Source organism: Phasianus colchicus, chromosome 4 (assembly GCF_987193195.1).
Source record: "Phasianus colchicus chromosome 4, bPhaCol1.hap1.1, whole genome shotgun sequence".
Lineage (NCBI taxonomy): Eukaryota > Metazoa > Chordata > Aves > Galliformes > Phasianidae > Phasianus > Phasianus colchicus.
In genome coordinates, this window is record NC_143439.1 from 30,628,026 (window position 1) to 30,645,953 (window position 17,928).

The 17,928-nt window shown below is 45.3% G+C and overlaps 1 protein-coding gene across 1 annotated transcript; it reads right to left on the minus strand.

Annotated features, from left to right (window-relative positions):
• Window positions 1–285: 285 nt before the first annotated feature.
• Window positions 286–15,480, minus strand: REST (RE1 silencing transcription factor). The gene is made up of 4 exons (XM_031596735.2): window positions 15,366–15,480; window positions 13,712–14,622; window positions 10,060–10,143; window positions 286–5,797 (listed from the first exon to the last, which is right to left on the minus strand). The coding sequence occupies exons 2-4, from the start codon at window positions 14,610–14,612 to the stop codon at window positions 4,101–4,103; spliced, it is 2,682 nt and encodes an 893-aa protein (XP_031452595.2). The 5' UTR covers window positions 14,613–14,622; window positions 15,366–15,480; the 3' UTR covers window positions 286–4,100.
• Between the last annotated feature and the right edge of the window lie 2,448 nt (window positions 15,481–17,928).

Genomic DNA, 17,928 nt, shown 5'->3' on the forward strand with positions numbered 1-17,928 from the left:
TAAACAGGTTATCACGCTAAAGAAAAATGGATGGAAAGCTTACCTTTGTCCTGGGCTCGCTCAGAAGACTCCAAGAGGAGCAATCTCCAAGAGACCCTTCCTCACTGGTAGTCAGCTCTTAAATGGGGTCTAGGAGAGGTGCAGCAAGGCTCCACCCCTTCCAGTAACACAGGAGAATTGTCTTCACCTGTGCTCCCAGGGCTGACTCACTGCTCACCTCAGGTGGTCAATCAGAGGTTCAGGCCATGATCAACAGTTCCCATACAGGCAGATAGAAGCGACGAGTTCCATAATAAAGTTTATTTAATCAGAACTATGCTTAGGAAAATACACTTGAAAGGGTTAATATAATGGAATTTAGTTTAATTTTACACTACATTTTGAACAAAAGACTTAAAACATACTTTAAGTGAAAACAGGATGTATGATCTGGCTTGTTTTACATTAAAAACGTAGAAAAGGCCATCATGCACTACAGTAGAGAACATGGAAAAAAAAAATTACCTTTGGTTTTATTCAGAGAATACAAGTATTGCACTGTAAAAGCATCAAACATGGTGCAACCAAATGTCATAAACACAACTCCATGCCAGCTTACGAAAGTTAACTAGGATAGTTTTAGAGGGAGGAAACGTATGTACACATGAAACAATTCCATTAGCTATCTGGATTCTGTTAATATGCATGCCACGTATCTACACAACTGCCATTCAAGAAACCTCTTGAATTTGGTTAATACTTTTCAGCTATATTAAATCTGTTGAAATCAGTGATGCTACCATATCTTAACTGGCTTGGCAGATGTTAAACGTTCTTTTGTCAATGAATGAAGGTCCAGGCTAGATCATCAAAACCCAGAAATAGTGACTACAGAATCACAGAATCATTACAACTGGAAAAGACAATTAAAACCATCTAGTCCAGCCGTGATTACAATATAATGGATTACAACTGCCTAGCTATCCACTTCTGGATCATTTCTCAAGGCAGTTACTTTGAGTGGATAGATCCATAGAGGTGAAAACCTCAAATGCCATGTTGCTCAACCAAGGACTGGCAGTGTAGAGCTGTCGTTGTGCTAAAAACTCCTCAACCCACGTATCTGAGGTTGAAAACTCCTACAGTTCTTAGGCTACTATTGGCAAAACCGACACAAAATAATTTAAGAATATTGAGAAGGACAAAAAGTCATTGTTTAGAGGGAGATACATCATAGTAAAACCATCATTTCTGGTGGCTTACCTTATCGGCATTCTCCAATACAAATATTCAGTATTAGCAATTTCTAACATCTTAGGTACATACGATGCAGAACATCTTTGCTGCTTTAACATAACATACTCCCAAATCTTGGACATAAGCCAGCAGAGAATTCCAACATTGTAACACACCAACAGTATTTCAGGACATTGCTGGTAAGGGTCTCAAAGAGACCTGTCTTCTTAATATTTCTGTAGTCTATTTTCAGCTCCTAATCCTGAGATAGGGAACACTGCTTAACAGGAACACTGCTGTCTTCAAAGAGTTCTTGTTAGATCATGTATTAAAACCTTGACCTCTTCCCAGAAATCTGCAGTGCAGTACCTCAGAAAACTACACCCTTGTTTTTATCTCATCAAGAGACACTTTAAGTCAGTGTATACCACATTTTCCATTTAAAAAACATAATAATTATCAGGCCAGTCCACAAGTTTATCTGAACATAGCTGAAGTCCTTGAAGTCTCTCACAAGATGGCAAAGGCTCTTCGCAAGGATATAAGGGGAGCTACAATATCTCTGCACAGTACTGGAATTTCCAGCATCTGCTCATGTTACTCACAAACGTTGGCAACATTTACATATAAAAGAAACACCGTTAAAAAAAAAAAAAGAAAGAAATACATCTAAGACTATTACAACCAGTTGTTTAGGAAAACAACTCAACTAATTTTCTTTTCTTAACATTTAGCATAAATATAGTTGCAACTTGATCTTCAGTTGCCAATGATTGTCACAGCCAAGGTAAGGATTGAATGCTATCTAAGCAAACAAAAACTCACTATACAATTTATTTCTGCCATGAGGGGATGCCCCCCCTCTCAAATCTTTGGCCTCCTATTACCAATCTCTCCCAAAAGGAGAAGCAACGTAGTTTTGTTCTCTATTCATTCAAGGTTAGCTTGGGGGCTGAGGGAAGGGGAAAAGATGACATGTGGACAGGGAGAAAAAAAAATGAGGTTTGCTCCAGAAATTTACATTCACAGAACCAATTCACAGAACGCACACTGTGAGTACCTAAAACACACCGACAAATACTGAACTAGCTCCTCAGCTCCACTCTGCAAACAACACCTGCCTCCAAAGTTGCTTCTGCAGAGTTGATGAGAAGCCACCCCCAAGTGCCGCACCTGACAAGGGACCTAAAGACAGTCTTCTGCAGCACAGATGGGACTGGAGGCTTTTGCTTTTTCCCTGCTCATTTGGACTGCGTTCACATTTTGCCACTGGCAGGCATGCAATCCCTCTCATGTTTGTACGTGCCAGAAGAAAATCTGGTTAGAATTAAAAAACTCCCAGTACGGTATTTCTTGCATACAGACCTGAGATCGTAACCTGATCACTTCTGTGACCGATTATCTCCTCCGTGAGGAAACAGATGGTTCTATCAAATGAAACTTGAATGAATAAGGAACAGGAATTCCTACAGCCTTTAATGCCAGGTTTGTTGCTTACCAGTTAGTTTGTCTTTGTTTTTCAGTGTGTGAGATGTAATTACAGCTCATCAAAATCTAACATCTATGGTAATTTTCTTTTTTTTTTTTTAAGCTTATGAAGCTTGACTGCTGTCCATCATAGAAAGCAAAATAGAGAAAAAAAGAAAAAAAATCAAGCAACACCTGGACTTGTACAATTTTCAGACCATTTTCACTGACAGTGATTACTTTCCTGTCTGGTGATCCCAAACTATAAATTACAATTTATTACTCTGTATATGTACTAAAAATATCAGAAGTGGCATTTCTATGGAAAAAAAAAAAAAACTATAAGATAGTGTTTTGGAACTGTGTTGATATTCTTTCGCTCAAGAACTATATAAAATTTTAAAGCTACTCAAAAAATACACAGCCAAGCAGCTCATAATTCTACACACAACTAGCAATACCCTATGAAAAGAAGAAGAATCTGCAGTAAAGAGCATCACAGAAAACTGGCCCATGGTAAGCAACGAATCTGAATGGTTCAAAGTAAGAAAAGCTTACACAAATGAAACCCAACATGCATATATAAAGTGTACATGTACTGCACAAGCACTATTCCTAAAGGATTTATCTGCATAGGTATAAACAAAAACAATGTGCAACATTTTAAGCCTTTAAAGCAACAACAACAAAAAAGCAAAAACTTAAAAATAACAAACTTGCTCCCCCCCCCCACAACAGAGTCAATGACACTTAACAGTTAATAAGATATTAATCAAGACAGAGGTTCTCCAAACAAAAGTTGGAAGGACTAACCCCAAATTTTGGCTCACTGTTTATACTAAGGGGATTTGAAATGTATGTTCACAATTGTAATTACCTTAAACAGTTACGTTCATCGCTAGCCAACTTCGATTTGTCTTACAAAGTGCTCTTTTATGTGATAGAAGCTATCTTCCTGGGAGAAAAAGCATTGAGTAGTTTTTACCACTTTGAACATCAAGGTACGTTAAGAAGAACTAAAACAAAAGCGGAGGAGAGGGGAAAGAGGAGTTGGCTGCTAAAAGAAAAAGCAACTGCCAGTGGCTCTATAAACATCCAAATTGTGTATGGTAGCTACAAGCCTTGTTCCTAAAGCTCAACTTATAAAACAAATGCATCAGCTAACAAACTATAAACAGACAGAACTTGCAGGACACAGCCTCATACACCCTACCTACTTCTTTAATGAAGAGATCCAATATTTAAAGAGGTCATTACACAAAAAGTTGTCCAAAATATTTTCAGCTTAAAAAAAAAAAAAATCCCAACGCAGACACTAAAGAAAACCATGCTTTAAGAAAAAAAAAATCTACAATATCTGTACATAAGCTGTATAAGATCTTACAAAAGATACACATGCCCCCAGACCGCAGCTATTTCTACTCCTGCCCTTTTGTCGCCTTCTCAAGATAATACACATTGACCAAGTGGCGATTTAGGTGCTTGCTGTATTCACCTTCCTTTTTAAATGAGCGGTCACAAAAAATGCATACATAGTTCTCCCTGACTACTGTGCTACTGGCAGCTCCTTGTGATGTCTTCGGACTGGTTTCCTCTTGTACAGAGCGAGCACCATTTAACCCCGAATCATCGCTGCCTTCTGATATGTTGTCGCTTATGTCGCTGCCTTCATGGCTGTGGATGCCCTCATCCTCCTCCATTTCCTGAGATTCATTCACTGCTGCGTTATCCAGAGGTGATAAGGCCAGAGCTACTTCAGGGCTCTGCATACACCCTTCTGGGGGCACAGGCACTCCCACAGCATCTGCTGGCGGCTCTGTCTCTAGGATGTGTGTCTTAGTCAGGTCTATCGGGTCTGGGTTACTCACAGTTTCTGCCAAGCAGGTTTCCTCTGGCTCCTTCCTGGGCTCCAGATCTGGTAGTACATCCACGGGTCCATCCAGACTTTGTTCAGAAGACACTGCATGAGAAGATTCTTCCGAGTCTTCCCCTGTGTCCATCTTTCTCTCCTCTTTTTCACAGATAGTGTCTTCGCTCTCCACTGCTGCAGCAGGCATTTCTTGATCCTTCACCTCAGCCTCTGTGTCCGCAACCTGAGCTGACAGACAAAGCTGTCTTGGCTCTTGTACGCAGCTTCCTTTGGCACTGATGCTCTCCCCATTGCAAGTATGACCAACATTACTGTCTAATGGTGCTGGATCAGCAGGATCTTCCTCCTTCTCCTGGTCACTGCTCAGACTGTCTAGTTTCACGCATCTGTCTTCTTCCGTAAGATGAGACTTGTCCGCCACCTCCTCTTCTTCCATCTTCTCCTCGTCAAGCCTATTGCTTTTCTTACTGTGCTTACTTTTCAGAGCTTTCTTTTTTCTGCTTTTCTTAAGGCAGGAATTTTGCTTTTTAGGTTCCGCCTCTGGTACATCATCACTTTTCTGAGCTTCCTGGCAGTCTCTGGGCTTAGTTTCCACTTTCTTTTTCTTTTTTGTCATTACGATGGTATCATTCGCAGGCTCTTGCTTTGAGAAAGTTATTTCTGCCTCTGCCTTTCTTTTGACCTTCTTTGTTTTACACGGTTTCTCAGTATTTTTCTCAGTTTTAATATCTACCTCCTTGTTTTCTGAAGTCGATCTCCGACTTCTGGTCGTCACTTGGCGTGCAGGAACATTGTTCGTTGGCTTCTTTTCCTTTGCTAAGTTCTCTTTTTTCTCCACTTTCACAGTTTTCTCAGTTTTCTTTGTGGGCGAATCCCCTTTTGTTTGCTCCTTCTCCACTTTGTCACTGATGCTCTCAGAAAAGTCAGCTTCGCTCTTTTTAGTCCGTAGCTTCACCTTTGAAACATCCATGGTGATGTCCGAACAATCAGGATGCCTGGACTTGATGTGATACTGCAGGTTACACTTCTTAGATGCCGCGTAGTCACAAACAGGACAAAGAAACTGGCGCGGATTGACGTGGAGCTCAACGTGCTTTTTGAAATTGCTGCGATCGGCTGTTTTGTAGTCACAGTGCGGGCAAGTCAGAGGCTTCGGCCCATTGTGAACCTGCCTTGCATGACGAGTTACTTCATGCTGGTTTGAGGCCACGTAACTGCACTGATCACATTTGAATGGCTTCTCACCTAAAGAAGGAAGGGTGGAAGGGAATTGTGGTGATTTTTTAAGCACAGGGTTGGGAAGGAAATCACTTTGCACTAAGACAAGCACAGAAATATGAAACTCAAAAAGAAAATGATATATATTTATATATCCATGCGCCTTTTAAATTAAATACAATCAACATAAGAAATCCACAAATCACAAACATATTCACAAGACACCAAAAACAATATACAAAAAAAGAGAGAGAAGGGGCAAGGATTGGGAGGAAGGGGATCCACAACCAAACAAGCAGCAACAAAGTCACAAGTTCTGGCTATGCATACATACCCGCAGAGATCTCTCTATAGTACTATTAGCAAATGGAATCCATACCCAACTGGTCCATTGAATGCATTGTAGAAAAACGGAAATGTAACATTTGATGAATAGAAGTTTCACACAAACGTTTCAAATAAGTCCAACTTTACACAAATTTAGCATACTTCATGTTTGCATTGAAAAGGAAGTAAGGGAAAATGAGTTAGCAAAAGACTAAGCATGTGAAAGATATGCCACTTCAATGATTTCTACCTCTGTTAAATTCAGTTCAGTGGAGTTCATCACTGTCTCATTAATGTCACATTTATGGGTTGGCTGCAGGCTACTGTTGCAAGAAATATGTAGACAGTCTAAAGCCATCATGTTGCTACTACTGAAAGCTTCATTTTTTAAATGACTCATGCATGCACAAGTGTTTCTGAAATGCGAGGTTTAGTGCACAATGGTGCAGCAGAATCAGCTTTCCATTTACACTCCAAAGCAAAGAGGAAAAACATTTTCAGCACAATAACCCAAGTCCAAAAATACTTTGAGAACTTTTTTGCTTATACAAATTCAGCTGAGGGGTGCTACTGAGATCTAAACTAGCATTTAAAAATTTACCTCCAAAACTAATGCACGCCACTTCCTAAGTATATTGAAAAGTCATTCCAGATCCTTTTCTCCATGGCTGTGCTGCCCTCTCTGGCAAGAGGGTGGGTGATGCTTGCTTAGGAGTCTAGAAAATTTCATTTCTGCCTGCAGCATCTCTTTATTACTTAATGACAGATTATTTTAACTTCAGCTGTTAATAAAACACCAGTGCATAGCAGATCATTAAAGAGGTTAAGATCGGAGGCAGCCTGAGCTGTAGCAACCACGACTCTGGTCAAGTTCACTATCTTGAGGAACATGGGCTTGGCAAAGAGAGGAGTCAGGACCCTGAACTTCAGGAGAGCAAACTTCAGGCTGTTTAAGGAATTGTTAGATTAGATCCCTTGATCTAATCAAGGAAACTGTCCTTAGGGACAGACAAATTGAACTGAGAACTAGCAGCACCTTAAGAACATCCTTCTGAGAGGATAAGAGCTCTCCATCCACCAGCTTAAGAGATCAAGCAGAGGAGGCAGGAAACCAGCATGGCTAAGCAAGGATCTATTGATTAGGCTGAGGGATGAGAAGGAAAAGTACATGCAATGGAAGCAGGGATGGGTGCCCTAGGAAGAATACAGGAATGCCATTTAGGCATATAGAAATGGGATTACAAAAGCAGGAAAGCCAAGGCGCAGATGGAACAGAACTTGTAGAAGTATGTGAAAAACAACAAGAATGATTTCCTTTGATACACTGGGCAGAAGAGACAGGCAAAGGAGAGTGTACTCCCTCTGATAAATGAGAAGGGAGAACTGGCTTCAGCAGGCGTGAAGAAGACTGAGGTACTCAATGAGTTTTTTGCCCTCAGTCTTCACTGGCAGTCAGGCTTCCTACACCTCTCACGTCCCTGAACCTCTAGATGGAGGTAAAAGGAAGCAAAATCTCTGCTAGTGTAAAAGCAGACCAAGTCTGAGACCACTTCATGAGGCTGAATCTGTACAAGTCTATGGGGCCAGATGACGTACATCTCAGGGTTCTCAAGGAACTGGCTAATACAGTTGCCAAACCACTCTCCATCATATATAAAAAGTCACTGCTGTCAAGCAAAGCCCCCAGTGATTGGAAAAAAAGAAAAACAACACTCCCATTTTTAAGAAAGGGAGAAAGGAAGACTAGAGTAACTACAAGCCAATGAGCCCCACCTTTGTGCACAGGAAGATCATTCAGATCCTCCTGAAAGGGACGTTAAGGCATATGAGACATGAGCAGGTGATCCAAGACATCCAACACATTGCTATCTCTAGATTTGAGAGATATGGATTTAAAGACTGGACTATTAGGTGGATAATAATTGGTTGGATAGTCACAGTCAGAGGGTTGTGGCAAATGGCTCTACGTCCAGGTGGAGGTTGGACATGACTGCTGTCCCCTAGGGATAGGTCCATCCAGAGAGACAAGTACAGACTTGAAAAGTAGGCCCGCAAGAACCTAATGAGGTTCAACAAAGCCAAATACTTGGGTCAGGGAAATCCCACATATGCGTACAGACTGGGAAAAGAATTTATTTGAGAAGAGTCCTGCCCAGAAAGATTTGGGGGTACTGATGAATGAACATGAGCTAGCAGCGTGTGCTTGCAGCCCAGAAAACCAACTATATCCTGAGCTGCATCAAGAGGGGTGGCCAGCAGGATGAGGGAGAGGATTGTCCTCCTCTGTTCTCACGAGGCCTCACCTGCAGTCCTGCACCCAGGCCTGGGGCCCCCAGCACAAGAAATATGTGTGGCTATTGGAGCAGGTTCAGAGGAGGGCCACAGAGATGCTCAGAGGGCTGGAGCACCTCTCCTAAGAAAGGCTGAATGAACTGAGCTTGTTTAGCCTGGAGAAGTACTCAAAGGGAGCTTGTAAGCAAGAGGAGAACTGACCTTTTACACAGTCTGACAGTGACATTTCAACTAAGAGAGGGGAAATTTAGGTCTGATGTTAGGAAAAAATTCTCTACTCTGAGAAGCAGCAAGGCCCTGGCACATGCTGCCCATTCCTGGAGGCATTCAAGGTCAAGTTGCATGAGGCCCTGGGCAGCCTAATCTGGTGGAGGGCAGTCCCGCACATGGCAAGATGTTGGAACTACATGATGCTTAACGTCCCTTCCAACCTAAGCCATTCTATGATTTTATGACAGCAAGAGTTCCATGTGCAATCCCGCTTCTGTCAGCACAGTTCATGCCCTCCTTCCCAGACCTTGAAGTCAATGACTAAGGGCAAATCGCACTGTTTGCCTCCTTCAAATTTGCACAGATTTGGTCTTTGTACAGACAAGAGAAGAAAAAGATCGTGAAAAAACAGTTTCCAGGCACAGTGATGACCAAACCATTTACAAATTCATATTTAATACAGATGTGGAGTCAAAAATGTTTTTTGTTTCTGAAAGCAAAAAAAAGTCTCAAACTAAAATACTGGCAGGTCCTTTTAAAGCTGCCTATTTTTAATGGGTCCAAACCCTCATCACAAATCAATTAAAACTGCCTTCTTGTCTCAGCTATTGAAATTGAAATGACTGTTCAGGATGCTTTTATTACTGTTTCATAGGATTAGAACTTCACCTAGGTCTGATCAATTCATATATTAGCAAACCAAGAGCATGAGCTGAGATCCATGTAAACTCCCCTTAGGGAACTTAAGAATCACAAAGCACAGCCATGCTCGTGTCTAGCATGATTATGGGAGCAAAAACTCATAAGAATGCCATTATTTAATTTAAAAATAAGACTAATAGGAGATACAGAGCAATGGAAAGAAGAGAGTTCTTAACATCACAGCTTTATGACCAATTATGGGGTATAAAGGCTAGTGAAAATTGCTAATCTGGCTTTTAGTACTACAAGATCAAATCACTCTAAGTTTGCTTATTCCTCCTCAGTGCCTCCTTGCCAGAATCAGGCACTACCTTGTATCCTTCTGTAACACTAAGTAAAATATAAGGATTTCCTCAGATGGTCTTTCATCATCCTGCTGGATGAAATGAAACCACAGACATCACAGAGGAGATTCTCAGAGGTCCATACCTTTTTCAACTTACTTGATTTGAACTGATCTATAACAGCAGACAGAAAACAAGAGCCTGATCATACATTATCACAATGTCAGATTTACTGCAAAACTACTACAGCGGTCCTACGAATCTCAGAATACATCCTGGATAGCGAAGGAAAAGAAGACATATTCCCCTGTCACCACTTTTATTAATGACATATTTCTTTAGCAGGTAGGAACAACCTTAGCTGTTAAAAAAAGAGAAAGGCAGCTAAAGCTCAGGTCACACTGGATGAGATGACAACTTCATGTCACACAGAACCACCCCCTTTTCTGAGTCATGCTGCTGCTGCTTACCAACCTGAGTGGGTGCGCATGTGCCTGGTTAAATGCGTCTTCTGAGAGCTGGAATAGGGACACATAGCACACTGATAGGGTCGCTCTCCTGCAAAAACAAAATAAAACAACAAATTAATTACTGAAACACGCATGACTCCCATCTTTGGATCCTGAGCCATACCCGCCAGGCTGTCATAGAACCCCAAGCTGTATCTGAACACAGATTCTCTCTCAGAACAGGGCCATGGTGAGAAGCACATGCATCAGGTGAACCAGTATGTATCACGTTCACAGTAGTGAAGGGACAGAATATGAAAGGCACAACCCCACATGCATCTGAGGTCAGACAGCTCTCAGGCAAAAAGTGACTGGAACTGCTATCCCTACAGAAATCCTAAGCTACCAGAGCTCATTTTTCTACATGCTTTCTGCCAGCACTCTGACCACCCAAGAAGCCAGGTTTTTGCTTCCTTTTACCTCCATGTTTAAGCCTGGGATGTGGAAAACTGCAATGCCTGGCTCAGTGAAACTGTGCTACCAGCAATAGCTTAAGTATGGCAGCAACATTTTGAAGACTTTCAAACCAGCAGTTCCTTCACCTGCAGTCACTGTTTCTGGAGGAATTGACCTGCCACAAATTTTGTTTCACAAGAGACAATTTCTGTAAGTATCAGTAATTTCTTTTCAAGCAAAGGCAGCCCAAAGTAAAGGCGGTCAATTTTAGAATCTGGTAGGAAGATGCGGATAAAAGCACCAGGTTTTGGTTGGTTTTTGCCTGAAACTTCTAATGCATCCGAGAAGTAGAGAATGCCTCATCCCCACTGCAAGCTGGAACAACACGTTTTAGTTTGAAGCAGGGACCAGAGTGAAGTTTGGAAGGGAAAAACAAATCCTCACTTGCTGTTTATTCCAGACAAGATCAGAACTACATCACTGCATTTTCCTACACAAAACAAAGCACACAACCAATGTGCTCTTCACCGAGACTCGAGCGCCAGCAAACACCCTGTATACAGCCTGTGGACAGTTCTACCTGCAGCGGCAGAGACCTCCAGGTGCCTGGAGGAGAGACCTTTGTAATGCATGCAAATCGCCTGTTTCTTCCTGCCATCACATCGTTCAGATTAGCACTCTTGATTAGATCAGCGCTTAAATGTAAAATCACCCTAACAACCAGAGCCTGCCCCCTTCTTTCCAGTTAAGATTAAGTCATGTCCCAGGGAGGGGTAGGGCTTTGTCATAAAGGAACGGCTGTTTTTTTCTGTGACTACAAATCGTGGCCAAAGGTCCTGGAATACACAGTCATGTGCTATTCCCAGTACCTCAGATTTCACATCTTTCAATTTATCTGTAATTTCAACAACGTGGCAAAGACGTTATATTTTCTATAGAGCACATGAGCAAAATATACTAGATGAACGTGATGAATGTAACTAATATAAGATGTATGCTATCACCACTTGAAAATTAAACACGTGGCTACGTTGTGCAAGGGCTGCTTTACAGTGCTATTTGCCAAAGGACTTACTGTCATTTTGCAAGCTTGTTACGTGCAAACAAGCCACCAAAAAAGCGTCTCCAGAAGACATTCACAGAAAAAGCTCTGGTATTTGTGGGAGCCCTCAGTAAGTCAATTCAGCTCACCGACCCCCAGGAAACAAACTTGGGAAACAAGAAAGGAGCATTTTACTGCCGTTTTAGAGAGTAGCATCAATAAGTCTGAGATAGAGGGGAAAAAAAACACTTTCCTGCAGCAGCAGAGCAGAGTGGGTGTTTCAGACAATCGACTCAAATGCAGTAGACGACATTTATCTGCAAAGAGGCTTCTTCCCACACAGAGTTAAGTCAGGTGCAACAATCAGGAACATCAAGTTAAAAACAACTGCAGCTTCCTTATCTCCACATCCTGAATTCATCGCCTGGCTCCCTTCCAACGGATATTTTTACTATGTTTTCTCCTTTAAAACTATAACCCAAAGACACTCGTATTATTCAGACAGTTTTCATTACAGTCAGTGCTGTTATGTTAACAGTCTGCAATGCAATCAATTACACAGTAGTGCCAGCAGAAGTGCTGAGCCTGGTGGATCAGCATACTTGCCAGTAGCTCATTCTTTCTTCTTTAGCTTTCTCTTTAGCTTTAAACACTCAGGGACAAAACCTACGTTGTTGGAAACAAGGCACGTTCTCAAATGAATCCACATATTTGAGAGTTTTTTAATCAAGCAAGAATCGGCTGGAAGATCCCTATTTGCCAGCTAAGACGACCCAGCAGAGAAAGCAAGCACCAGAGTGAACCAAAAAGTGCTGAAATCATCATTCATCTCAGCTTAGTTGAAACAATGAGAAGACATGACAAACCAAAAACCTAATTTAAAGGAGAAAAGAGGAACTGGATAACATTCTACATAGTTTAACTTGCTTTTTCTGTTGTTGTTTTTGTTTTTAAATATCATTAAGTAATATACCAGCCTTGAGTGTACTCATCAGCTCAGAGCTTAGCAACTGCCAATGCAAAGAGCTCTGCCCTCTGCCAGGGCTGTGATGCTGGGAAGCGAGTCCTACAGTGAATGATGGTCTCAGATTGCCACTTAGAGCTTGTGGAAAGTTTGAACGGTGTTTCCTCAAACTTGCTCCGAGTGAGTTCCTGCAAATCTCTCTGAGAGCTTTCTGAGGTCAGAGTTGGGCACTCAACATCAGGCTAACAGGAGAAGCCAAGACAGATGTAAGGCACCACAACATGGACTCATGCTTGGCCACGAATTCCTGGGAGGGTTTAGCTTTCTCCTGCTCTTTGGTCATTTCTGCCTGCTTTCTTTTTCACCACCTCCCACAATACATACAACGAAAACTGGAGAACAACCATTTGCCCAGCATCTCTTACAAGAACCTGCGTACAGGTTGAGTCAAGAGCAATTTTAAACAATGCTATCCTCTAAACACCACCACATGGCTACTGTTGAGGAGTATTAACACACTGAAAACCAGAGCATACCGTCCAGATCCCATCACAGCAGACACCAGAACATGGCACTTCCGACTTGTGTCAGCAGAGTGGATGTCAGCAGTGGGAAGCAACCTCCAAGGAGAACTTGTTCCTTCCAAGGAGGAACCTCAGCATGATATTTCCCAACTAGCTGCAGCTCACAGAGATGCTGCGCAACCCAAGGCCCTGTTGGCACGTGGGCCCATCTGGTATAAATCAGAGCAGAAAGGAGCCCCACACTTCTCCTCAAGATTGCAAACTGGTGGATGGGAGAAGAGGGCAGGAAATTGAGACGAAATCTCTCCCAGGGGCTCCCTACAGGCTAACAAATGCAGTATAGGCTCCTGCTGTGATGCAGCTACACCACGATTCCACATTGCATGCCCTGACAACCATCACATGCCCACTTTTGTCATGCTCTCTTAAAAAAAAAAAAAGTTTCAAATCCCTAAACAAGATGTTCTTCATCTCCTCTCAGGCTTCTGAAATGAGAGATTTTCTCCGTCCTCTAGAGCTTGCAGACTGGAGCTCAAAGCAAACTCGTGATACAACCAGACAGCACTACATACAACAGCAACGGGCCTCATCAGGGTGGAACAAACCGCAACAGAAAAATCATCTTTTGCTTCATTCATTCGGTTTCCCTCTACCGCTACCACACTTAAATCAAAAGAAACTAAAGACTTACCCGTGTGAGTTCTAATATGCTGAATATAGTTGTTTTTCCTATCTGAAAAATAGGAGCACTGCGAGCAGGTGTACACTTTCCTTGGAAAATGGTTTCTCAAGTGTTTCTTCCAGTGATACTCACTGACCGTGGTGTAAGTGCATATGGTACACTTGTACACTCTCTCGTTTTCTCCCGCTTTGTTGTGGTGCTTCAGGTGAGCCAGGTAGTGATCATATCTGTTAGTGTTATAGCCGCAGCGATCGCAGCGGATCGGGCCCTTGGAGAAGTCCACCTCTTCCGCGCTGTAGGAATCGGACTCCTTGATCTGCACTTGTTTCTCTGCATTTTCTTCCACGAAAAACTTCTTAGCACTGTGAACTCTGATGTGGTGCACAAACTCCTCTTCGGACTCGGCCTCGTAATGGCAGGGCTTGCAGCGGAACGGTTTGTTCTTGAGGCTCTTACACTTGTCCTCGGAGCTCTCCGGAGTGCCTGGAGCTTCCAACGGGACATCTTTGTCCGTGCTGGGAGTCTCTGGTGGAGGATCAGCGTCCGGGCCTTGGGTTTCCACGTCGGGTGCTTCCAGAGAGCTCAATTCCACGTTTTCCGAGGCGCCACGGTCGCTCTCCGCAGCACGGCTATCCTCCACGCCCTCCGCGTCGCTGTCTGAGAAGTTGCTGTCGCCCACCGTGGTCAGCTCGGCCATCTGCCGCTCCTCTCCCACCAGGTAATCGCAGCAGTTGCCGTTCACCTCTCCCGTCAGGGCCACGTTGGCCAACATGATCAGCTGCGGGGCCGCCAGCTCGGCTTTGGAAAGGTCGTGCAAGTCATACATGTCGTTGGACAACGCCATGCCGATGTTAGCGCCGCCGGGAAAGAGGCCGTTCCCACCGGACTGTCCCAGCACTTGAGTCGCCATAGCAGCGGTTCTGTCGAGAGGGGAAAAAAAGCACACCTGTGAGCGGCCGTGCTGCGGGAAGGCCTCCTCTTGGCAACACCGCCCGCGGAGGAAGCGCGGCCCGAGCGCGGCTCCGGGCCGAGCCCCGCCATGGCGGCCGGGGGAGCCGCGGCCTCCGACGAAACGCCGCCGGCCCCGCGCGGCCCGACCCGGCCCGCATCCGCCCCGGGAGGCGGCCGGGGGAGCCGGGCCGTGCCCCCGCAGCCCTCCCTCCTCCCCTCCCTCCCTCGCAGCCAGGCATGCGGCCATTTTCTGCCTGCCCACACAAAGCGGCCCTCCCCGCCGCCGCCGCGGGGCCCGTCCGGGCACGGCCGCCCCGAGGGGACCGGGACGGAGGAGGCGGCCCCGCTTCCCGCTCCGCGGCGCGGGGGCGGCTCCGCGTCTCCGGCAAGGTCACGGCGGCCGCTCCCGCCCGTCGCCCGGCGGACGGAGGACGAGCGCCGCCCGGGGCCCTCCGTTCGGGCCCGCGGCGGCCCGGCCGAAACGTCTTCCGGCGGCGGAGCCCGGACAACGGCCCCGCCGCGAGCGCGGCCGGCGAGGCCGGCGCGGCCCCTTAGCCGTGGTGCTGATCCCCCCGCGGCCCGGCCGGGCCCGGCCCCCCCCCGCCGCGCGGCCGCCGATCAGCCCTGGACAGCGCCCGTCGCCCTGCCCGGCTCCCTCCCGCCCCCTCCGCCCTCCTCCCCCGAGCCCGGGCCCGGGGCCCGCCGCACTCACCGGCGGCTCGAGGCCGGCCGGCCGCGGGGCTGCTGCGGGACGCGGAGCGGGGAGGCGGCGCTGCGGGCGGGAGGCGCCGCGCATTCCAGCACACAGCGCGCAGCGGCGGCACCGCCCCGCCCCGCCCGCCCCCACCGGCGCCGCCGGCCCCGCCCCGGCACCGGCACCGCCCCGGCACCGACACCGGCGCCGCGCCCGGCCGCGGGGGGGCGCGGGGGCGGGGAAGGGCGGAAGCGCGGCGGGGCCGCCCTGCGCCTGGCCGAGCCGGGCCTCCGTGCAGCTGGAGGGCGACCCGCGTGCGGCCCGCCGTCTGAGGGGAGCCGCTGGGCGTCTCGGTCCGAGCGCTTCTCGTAGAAACGCAGCGTCATTAAGGCTGGAAAAGACCTCTCAGGTCATCCGGTCCGATTCCCAGCCCATCCCCGCCGTGCCCACTGAACGCGTCCCTCGAAGTTCACATCTCCACGGTTCTTGACCTTCCGGCTCCCTGCAAGTGTCCAAAAAGATGTTGCGGTGTGGAAGGGGTCGGCCTCTTCTCCCGGGCAGTAGCAGTAGGATGAGAGGAAATGGCCTCAAATTGCACCAGAGGAGGTTCAGGTTGGATATTAGGAAACATCTCTTCTCAGCAGTGATGCCGTGGCACAGGCTGCCTGGGGAGGTGGTGCAGTCACTGAACCTCAAGGTGTTCGAGAACTGTGGAGATGTGGCACTGAGCGATGTCAGTGGGCATGGTGGGGATGGGGTGGGCTTGGAACGGATGATCTTAGATGTCTTTTCCAGCCTTCATGATTCTATGATTCAAGCAGCACTGTGTTTCATCTTCTCTCAGCAGAATGCAGAGATGCAAGCTGATGAGATACTCCTTCTCCTCCTTGCATGCAATGCACATTTCTACTCTCCTAGCCAGTATACATACAGCATGTACACACTGTTATGCCTCAGTTTAAAACACGTCTGCTTCAGCCATGACCCACCTCCGTGGATTGTCTTCCAGTGTTTGCTGAAGAACTGTAGCACTTTCTGTTTCTTCAGGAAAGTACAAAAATGGATATCGCTCATTAGCACTTATAGAAATGCCAGCTGTTCTTGCAAATCTTCTCAAATGGCCATTCCTATACTTATGTGTGTCTGGTTCCTAAAGGCAAGCTCACCCTACCAACTTCTGTCAGTGCCTGCCTGTTGTTCTCTTCACCCAGAAGAAGCATGTGATGCAGTAAATGTTGTGGGTTTATTTGAAGGAAATTACTCTGAAATCTTAAACTTGTGTCCTTCTGAGTGTCTTTCTCCAGCTTCCTGGCTTTCACACAGTTTCTCTTGCTTTCATTTGGGATGTTTGGATGAAAGTTACACTCTGTTGTTAATACAGGCTGTGCCTGTCATCTCCTCTTTCAGCAGAGATTTAGTCTTGCTTTCTAGTGCCTTACTGCTAACTGTCCCTCTTCCTAGTTGTCTTATTCACTTACAGTTCTTTGGTCAATGCTCTCCATATCAACACAAAAGACTTGTTCCCTGGTGAAAAGCTCCTTTGAGCTCTAAATTGAGTATCACCCCTAAGTCAAGCCTGAGCCATTCACCAACCCCCTTAACTCTAGTGGCTGCCCCATCAGATTTATAGGCTAAAACTCAAGTTACACAACCCGTTAGCGGCTCCAGGACTCAAGTGCTGTCAGTTCTCCCAGTGCTTTCCAAAAATCCCACATGTGCACCCCAAGAAATCGTAGCAGCACACGGAAGTGGCTGCAGCAAGCATTTTGTGGTTGGAATGCTTTCAGGCGGCTTGAATGTAGATAATTCTGCAGTGAATATGTACTCTGAAAGAAATGAGCCACATCAAAGGTTGTAATGTCTGCAGAAAAAAAAAAAAAATGCAATAGTAAATAAAAACTTCTGCCAAAACAAGAAACGTTTAACTATAAGATGGATTGTTTCCATTCTGGATGAGCTGGGGAGCAGGGAGTTGGAACTGGGTTTGTAATAGAAAACATACTTCAATATTTGCATCCATCCATTACAAAAATAAGGGCACTTATTTTTGTAACATTTGTAACATTTGTAACAGTTAAAGAATTTTAAATTATTTGAGATTCCCAATAAAACTTCATTTTTTTTTTCCTTTGTGGATAATTTCACAACCGATTTTTACATAGGTGCCTTTTAAGTTCATTCCATTTGCTATAGGTTGGTTTGTTTATATGGAAGGGCTTTTTTGCATGGTCTGGTTTACCTCTGTTTTGTTTTTAACGACCAAATCCCTGGAAACATCACTGTTAATGTTATCTTAATAGTACCTTAATGTTCACTTACACAGAGATCTCTTAATCTTTTGGGAAACCTGTCTGACCAGATTTCTCAACTTTGGTACTCTGCAAGTGCACCAATTGCTCTATCTCTTTATGTTAATGTTCTAAAAATGTGCTTATGTTTGCTGTGTTCTAAAAATAACTTAAATGTTTGTTGCTTTGCCACCAGGAAAACGCACATTCCCAACACTTTCAAGTACTAGAACAAAATTCAGAGACTGTCCATTGCAAAATGTCCTTTGACGCTCAGATGTCCAAAGTAAAAT